Source organism: Malus domestica, chromosome 10 (assembly GCF_042453785.1).
Source record: "Malus domestica chromosome 10, GDT2T_hap1".
In the NCBI taxonomy this organism is placed as follows: domain Eukaryota; kingdom Viridiplantae; phylum Streptophyta; class Magnoliopsida; order Rosales; family Rosaceae; genus Malus; species Malus domestica.
In genome coordinates this window covers 19706822-19715114 of record NC_091670.1, presented here as the reverse complement: position 1 = coordinate 19715114, position 8293 = coordinate 19706822, and the positions used below count along the sequence as shown (strand labels likewise).

The 8293-nt window shown below is 38.2% G+C and overlaps 1 protein-coding gene across 3 annotated transcripts; it reads right to left on the bottom strand.

The window, feature by feature from the left end:
• Nucleotides 1-293: 293 nt before the first annotated feature.
• On the bottom strand, nucleotides 294-5789 carry LOC103432349 (nucleobase-ascorbate transporter 4). Of its 3 annotated transcripts, NM_001328923.1 has the most exons (16): nucleotides 5395-5631; nucleotides 4944-5010; nucleotides 4558-4655; nucleotides 4270-4446; nucleotides 3960-4060; nucleotides 3805-3880; nucleotides 3458-3517; nucleotides 3141-3316; nucleotides 2988-3041; nucleotides 2349-2445; nucleotides 1973-2059; nucleotides 1830-1888; nucleotides 1430-1521; nucleotides 1193-1270; nucleotides 853-1013; nucleotides 536-754 (listed from the first exon to the last, which is right to left on the bottom strand). In NM_001328923.1, exons 1-16 carry the CDS (start codon nucleotides 5629-5631, stop codon nucleotides 536-538), a joined length of 1839 nt encoding a protein of 612 aa, NP_001315852.1. The 3 variants fall into 3 exon arrangements, with proteins under 3 accessions (XP_028964715.1, XP_070661689.1, NP_001315852.1); XM_070805588.1 differs by lacking the exon at nucleotides 2988-3041 and having other exon boundaries at nucleotides 431-754; nucleotides 5395-5740; XM_029108882.2 differs by lacking the exons at nucleotides 2988-3041; nucleotides 4944-5010 and having other exon boundaries at nucleotides 294-754; nucleotides 5523-5789.
• Between the last annotated feature and the right edge of the window lie 2504 nt (nucleotides 5790-8293).

Here is an 8293-nt window from a genome sequence, read left to right as displayed (position 1 = left end):
GGAGAGGTGAATTCAAACTTGTAACCTCTTTCAACTTTGAAACGAGAATTGCATCTTATTTTTAGAATGAGAATTGTATGTAATTTTTGTTGGTTTTTCCTTTAAGATATCAAAGTCAACAACTACTTTAGGGATTGGATGCTTGTTCTCAATTGGTTACCTGGATTATACATGAAATGAGGATGCTAAGGTGACGGTTTCCAAATCCAATCATGCAATACCTTGTGAAAAGTTAAAACACGTGGTGATGCAGAATAAATGCAACACAGAAAAGAGCTAACGGTTCCAAAATATAAATTAAGTAGCTCTCTTCATAAAATTATCAAATTCTTAAAATATCAGTAATTAGATGTTTTAGATGCTAAGCTTTCAGCTGTAAGAGCATATTCACAAGCTTAGTGTGTGTTCAACTACTGAATGGTATCCCCATTCCAAAACGCTCCTGTACGTATCAATTTCTTCCTTCGTCACAACTCGACGACAAAACAAAAGATGATCTTCCTTTTTAGTTTCCGCTGCTAGGGCTTTTCGTCAATCAAACTGAAGGGAAATGCCTGTTGAGGTTGTAGGGCAGTGAGTAGAACTCTTCACTCCTGGAATCTGTGTTGAAATTCTGGAACTTTTCCCACCAGTGCCTGCCACTGTCTCTCCGAGTTGCACTGTGTCCACGACTGACAGTTAAGTCCAAGAAGAAAGCAACAATGATGCCGACGGTTGCTGGGGACGAGAAAATTACTTGAACTATATTGTTGAACTGCAGTTTGAAATAAGCAACATTCATATGTTATCACAAAGTTCTCTGTAAGGCAACATTCAATCTGTGGAGAGAAGTTGCAATTAAAACTTACTCACCCAAATGGAACGAGTGTGAACAGGACTGCGATCGGAAATTAGGAAGTATTCATGGAAGTATTCCGTCACCGAAAGACCCATGAAGAGAGAAAAGCCTACGATGAACTTTGTCCGAAAGCTGTTTAGGTTGCAGAACTGGAGCAAACCAAGACCAGCAGAAGCTGCACAGCACAATATATATCACCATCGACATTTCAAAAAATGAAATGAAATTGTGAACTGTGAAGGAGCACAGACATTAAACTGAGATATATTAACTACTAAGTGATCAGTCCACAAACTCAAACCGAAACATCAACAATGCGTAGTCATAATTACGATTTAGGATTGAAATGCATACCAACATAGGCGAAGAGGACGCAATACAAAGCTGCGAAAATTGGTATTGGGATAGAAGCAAGAAAAGCCCCGAATTTTCCTGCGTATGACATAATTGATGACACCCTCAGACTAGATTATGAAAACAAAGTTATGAACATATAAAGCTCCGGCTGGCACCATAGTTTATATTGTTAATGAGCATATAAGTCATTTAGATTAACATTCGAAATTTGGAATGTAAAACGGCGTACTGTACCTAATACAGAGAAGAAGAGCATAAAGGCTGCTGATATCTGGATTACTCTCCGACTTCCAATACGCGTCATTCCCAGAAGGCCAGCATTTTCACTAGAAAAATAGGGTAGGATCATTACATCACAGTTGCTCTCTTTTTCTTTCAGTTAACAATTACAGTTACTTCTTTAGATGAATTTTCTGAAAGGGCAGAGTTCTACAAGCCTACAGCTAAGGCACCGTCAATGCCTAAAACTATGCAACCGTGGGGCACTTGTAATATGGATTAAGAACTGGGATTCATATTATTGTTCTTCAGAATTATATGCAGACAAACTGCAAAATGGAGTCGGAAAAGCATAGGTCCTTACTCCAGAATTCTGCAACAAAATATATCATAAGTACATAAATTTAATATTTACACTGAAGCAGAGGAGCCAGATACCGAGCCAAATATGCCATCCAGAAGAGTGCTTACGCCCTGAAAATTTTACAAGATGAGGTATTCATTACCAACAATTCTAAAAATGTGATTAACATAGAATTCTATTGGACCAATTCCTACCAGCCAGCCGACACCTCTGCTGAGAACAGAAGGCGGTATGGGGGTGGCACTCCCGTATCTTGATGCTGCAATAAATGTACCTGTAGACTGCCCCAAATGAATGGGGAGAAAAGATATGTCAGCGCAAATGAAAGCAATGTTTATGCATTTTATACACTTCACTGAGAAACATATTTCAAGTCGAAAGATAGCATCATCTTAAGATGAGAACGGCATATTTATTCTTCGCTTACAATGTCGAGAAAGCCATGTATGAAGGCATATTAATACAAGTTTCCTCCAGAAATCTTAATACAGATGTCTGGTCTACTTTATGTATATATGCAAAATAAACATCTTCCTTCGTAATTTCAACCTCGAACTTCATATGTCTTACCTCAATAATGGCAACCAAAGCCGCAGCCATCATTGCAAAAGTATCTCCAGCATTAAAAACGGGACTACCCCATTGAAATGGATAGGGAATCCTTATCCTGCATATGGTGAAAGAGAAAACGTTATTGAATGTCATACAGTTATTATTAAAATCAGGAATTACGTTACAATGATACCAGCGTTGCATGCAGGACTAAACTTTGGGAGCATGAAACCAAGAGATAAGAGTGGATGTAATTGTTTATCGAGCCTCAGCAAGTGCACTATGATAATTAGGCTTAAGTTTGATCTCAGGGTTACTCAAAACAGGAAGTTTTCTTCAGAACATGGAAAACACCCACAACATAATTGCAGAAACGCTGTATCACTAGAACAGCTTTCTCTAACGGAAAAAGAAAAATAAGATCCCATGGTTACACAAAACAGGAACTGTTCTTCAGAAATATCAAAAAGCACGAACACACATCATCATTGCAGAGTGCATAACTAGAACATGTTTGATTGTTTCAAGTAACCCACCTCCAACAACTTCACAATTTAACTGTATCCTCTATTTTGGGGTCATATAATTACACATCTCAATTATCATTGCAAACAAGTATTCGCCGCTGAAGTAAACCGTTATCGACAACTCTCTTACATAACAATCACATGGGGAAACAAATCCATTACCATTGGCCATGATTGTTGGGCACTAACATAAAAAATAAAATAGGAAACATGAATGATCGATTGAAAATGTCAGTACAAGTGCTTCTTGCATGAAATGCAAATGCTAGAAGTTGAAGCTTACCAAGGAGCAGCGCTAATCAGCCCAGAACGATCAGTACGGCAACTAGTTTGAGTTGTATAAGGTCTTTTCTTATACGCACCAGCTGCAGTCAAAACTTCTGCATATATCCATACAATTGCAACTGAAAACAGTATTGCAAATCGACCAAATATAGGCAGTTTTAACTTCATCGTGTACTGCAGTAACAATGGTTAAATATCAGAAGAGATAAGTAGTAAGATATGCATATTTTACATTCTGTACATAATATAACTTGAGATATTGTAAATTAAATTGAAGATGTCTGCATGAAAATGATCATTCAGGACGTTGCCCACCTGTGATATGAAAACCACAAGGATCAGTGCTGGTAATCCAATTTCAACACAGTTTGCCAGCTGCAAGCATCAAACAGAAAGAAAAAAACATCAAAACAAAGTAATACCGACATGTAGTTGACAGAGAAGCTTAAATGAGCTCTGAGTTACTTAACTAATACCAAATCCAGGTTTTAAGTAGTGCCTAAAAGCTCCAGTGATCAAATACTATTATTTTTCGTAGAAATGACATTTGGGATTAACTTCATGAATTGACCACTAAAGGTTCCAGGAGCTTTTCAATTTCTTTCTTATAAACCAATGATTTGAACTGAGCAGTAACACAATGATTGGTTCAGAATGGTTACCTGAGGGAAACCAAATGCAAAGAACCCAAGTCCAGTAAACGTTACAAGAGGAACCGCAGAGAGAGGGCAAAGATACCTGCATCAAGCCACATCAATAACCAAGTTCTTTTTTGGACAAAGTAACAACTACAAAATCACATCAATAATCAACTTACCTTCCAAAAATTCTCACAAACCCAAGAAAGCCAAAGATCAACTGGATGAAAGATGCAACCGCAATTGCTCCTTGCATTGCTCTCATGGTTTCCTTAAACCTCTAAAGAACATTCACAGATTACAATGAGCATAAGTAAGAAAAAAATCAAAACACCGGAAACCATAATGCATTACACTCCCTCTATCTCCGAAAGAAATAGTAAATGATAACCATTTTTATGTAAACCCATCATCAACATCCAAACAGGAGTCAAACAGAAAGCTAAAAACTATGAATAGAGGAAAATGGAAAGATTGTGTCACACTAACCCGGTGGGGGTCTATGTAGACATCGAACCTCCTGGACAAGGCAATGGAGACAGCAGGGATGATGAAGGCATATGATGCCCCCATCACCACCGGAAGCCGAGTCCCTAGCCAAGTCTGCAATAGTGTGTTGATCCCAGCAACAAAGAGGAAAGTCTCAATCACTTCGGCCTTCTCCACCTACACAAAAACATAGAAATTGCTGTTATAAATAGAAACACTGTTTGAAAATAAATGACCAGAAAACAAAGAGGTAAGAACATTTTTTTGAGGGGTTTAAGGAGGTCTTACATCGCCACCACCCATGAGAGGGACAAGTAATGTGGGGATGAACACGGTGGTCCCAAGCATTACAATGAAGTGCTGGAATCCCAAAAGTATGGCTTCAGCTGCATTTAATCAAACAAGTTTGTAGCAGGAAACGAAGAAAAAATATGAGGGAAAATGAAAACGGAAAATAAAATACGGGGGATCATAGCCAAATAAAAAAATACTTTAATGCCGTGATTGGTGTCCCGGAAAATGCAGGAAAACGAGAAAAAGAGAGGGGGAAACTGAGAAAATTTTTAGAGACTCGAGAGAAAACACTGAAACACGAAAAGAGTTTCAGAAAACTCATGGGATTATCCAGAGAAAAAATACCATGTTAGTACAAAGGAAGTAACTTTCTCACATACAGGAAATAGCCTCTGGAAAACCATTTCCTTTTCTCACAACCCATTTTTTCTTGGCAACCAAACAAAACTAAAATTACCCAAAAACTCAGAAGATGTAAAATCAACATAACCAACAGAAAAAAAAAACAGAAGATAAAATAATGGGGAGCCTAATAAAAGGATTATAATGTTGCAAAAAAAAAGAAAAAACTTTAATGCTCTGTTTTATTTTCTGGGAAAAAGCAGAAAAACGAGAAAAGGAGTGGTAAAAGCAGAAGATTTTCAGAGACTTGAGATAGTTCATGCGATTAGCGAGATAAAAAAAAAAAAATACCATGTTAGTATAAAGGAAGCAACTTTCTCACACGCTCAAACTAGTCTCTGAAAACCATTTTCGTTTCTTACAACCCCTTGTTTCTTGGCAACCAAACAAAACTGACATTGCCCAAAAACTCAGAAAATGTAAAAATACCATCACAGAAACAAAAAAAAAAAAAAACTTTCTCCTATGATCCATCATCCATGGTAAATATAATATGATGGAAACAGGATAGTGCTCTGCGTGTGTCTGTGTTAGAGAGACAGAGAGAGAGTGGGTACGCCATGGGGGAGGGGAGGTGACACAGAAGTCGACGCCGGGAAGCTGGTCCTTGATGGGGTGAGGTTGGAACTCATCTGCCTTTTGGGGTCCTCCTCCGCCGCCAGCCATGGCTGTTGGTAGTGGAGAGTAAGGAAAAAGCTTGAGCCTTTGAGGGGGAGGGGTATCTCAGAAACTCAGAGCCTCTCTCTCTATTGCTCTTGAGTCTGAGCTGTGTGCTGCGAACTGTGTCCGTTTCGGTCCTAAAAGCGGGACAAGTGTGTCGATGTGACTCTTTTATAATCATTAATGACAAAAGGATTAGAGGGAGAAGATAGGTTTGGCGCATGGTACGTTATGACTTTTAATCCAAAATCCCAAGACCATTTTTATCACCATCTTACTTACCAAATTACTACATTTCTTTCCGGTTTCAATAACACTCAAATGCAAAAATTGCGCTTTATCATAGGGGTGAAAAATATATTCAGATTTATGTATATTGATGCGGGTTCGATTTTCACTGACTCCCTTTTCCCCCTAACAATTAACTTCTAACCTACTAACACATTCTTCAACTCAAAAAAAAAAAAAAAAATACTAACACTAATAAAGTTGGATTTTACACAAATTACTTGGTTGCGTATCACTCTAATAAAGTTGAGTTTTGATGATTGAATCTTGTGTACGTGGGACTTACTTGTAAATGTAAAATGTGAATGTCGTCTAAAGCAAATTCATGAACTCACTCTTCAGTCATGTCTAACTCCAAAATAAATAGTTCATACCATTTGGAACTTCCAAGAAAAAATTTGGTTCCTTATATTGGAAGTAGTCATTTATGTATTTTGACATGTTTACTAATCTGCAATCAAAATTAAAGAGGAACTAAACTTATGAAGAGTTGGAACTAGAAATCTCATCCAAGTTCTTTACTGAACAATCTGAAATAAGTAGAAATGATACTGATTCAATATTAGATGTTCACTATTGACCTAAATTAGAGTGGAAATCAAAATTTTACCCATTGAATTGTAGAAATAACGTGAGGGCACAATGGGTAATCATTATGAATTCCTACTAGTTTGTTTCTTTTAGAATCAAAATACTCCACCCCTCAAACAATCCAATTCCTCAAGATCAAGAGTTGGATTCCTTGTTTTGTGTGGAGCCCACATGCATTTTGATTTTGGATTAGGATCCTATCCGGATCCTCTTTGTAGGGATTCGGAAAATCAATCAACTTTGTCTATTCATCGTACATCGTGCGGTAAAAAATTATTTTGAATTTTTTTAATTTAAAATTGAACACAAACAATACTTAACGAAAACTAGCCATATGATATACGATGAACCGACACAATTGATTGATCCTCCAGATCCCCACGAAAAGGATCCGGAGGAGATACTCATCCTTTGATTTTCTCCTTGGTTCGTACACATGATCAATCTGTTATAGAATCCAGCTTATCTTGATTGTGTTATGAATAAGTAAACATGTCATAAATATTCATTTTAGCTTAACCTGTATGAAAAATATTTCATTTTTGTTGTAGTTCTATTAGATTAGGAATGTGATTGTGTAAATCCTAGTGTATTTAGGGATATATTGGAATATTCCCCAAATTAGATATTATCCTGTTAGAGTTGTAATCCTATTAGGGTAAAGATTTAACCTTCCCTACTACTATAAATAAAGGCATAATGGGGTGATATAATACACACTTCACAAACACATATCTTTCTCTTCTCTCTATGTGCCGCCGGCCCCCTCTCTCTAGCCTTAAATATAGTGAAGTAAATTAGGCCTACAACACGTTATTAGCACGCTCTTGCCAGAAACTAAGGAATTGAAAGATCATGGAGGAAGCTTTCTTCTACAACATCAAAGGCTCAATTATTTTCTACCAATCAAGTTCTTTTAAAATAAATTAAGATATTTGAAACGACCTTAAAGCAAGAAAACATTGACCATGATGCATGAAACCCCCATATTTATATTTTCCTTTCAATTATATATATTGCATATGTGTTCATATATTTTGTCAATATATATATATATATATATATATATTTGTTCATGCAATACGCAATTATGATATGTGGAATTTGTGAGTCAAAGCATCAAAATTAATTTAGAAGAAAATAGTGTTTTGAACTCTTTGATTTCAAAAAAAAAAAAATTGGGATTTTTCGCGGTTGAGTCGCGGCTCTAGGCCAGGCTGCCGAGCCAAGTTGGCTGACCTGCAGCCACATCACAGCTAAGATGACATCGTTTCGACGCCCTGTACACCACTAGGCCTCGGCCTGGGTTGGTCTCCGTACGGGCTTGAAGCCTTGAGTCCACCAGCAGGCCCTCAAAGCCTTGCTGGACTCTGCCTTGCCTCGACCCATCACTCCTGCAGCAAGCTTAGGCTTGCTGGGCTTTGCCCGTATGAACTCAACCATCTGCAGTAAGCCCTTGCTTGCTAGGCTCGCCCTCTATCACGGCCCATGAACACAAGGCTACCCCATATGGCTGGGTTTGCCTAGAATCGACCCAAAACGAAGTTAGCTTTTGTTGGGCTTCGTGCGCACCCATACCAGGCTAGCCCCCGTGCTGGGCTTGTGCTCATCGCACTCTTTGTGGCCCAAAACCAGTAGCTTGGCTGCTCGGCTCCTTCCCAGAACCGGCCCGTGGCCTGCAACCACACATGGGTTGCCTTAGCAGCCTACCGTGTGGCTTAATAAGCTCTTTAGGGCCTTGCCCCATACATGGCAGCCAACCCACCAAGTTGGGATTCGTTTTTTTTTC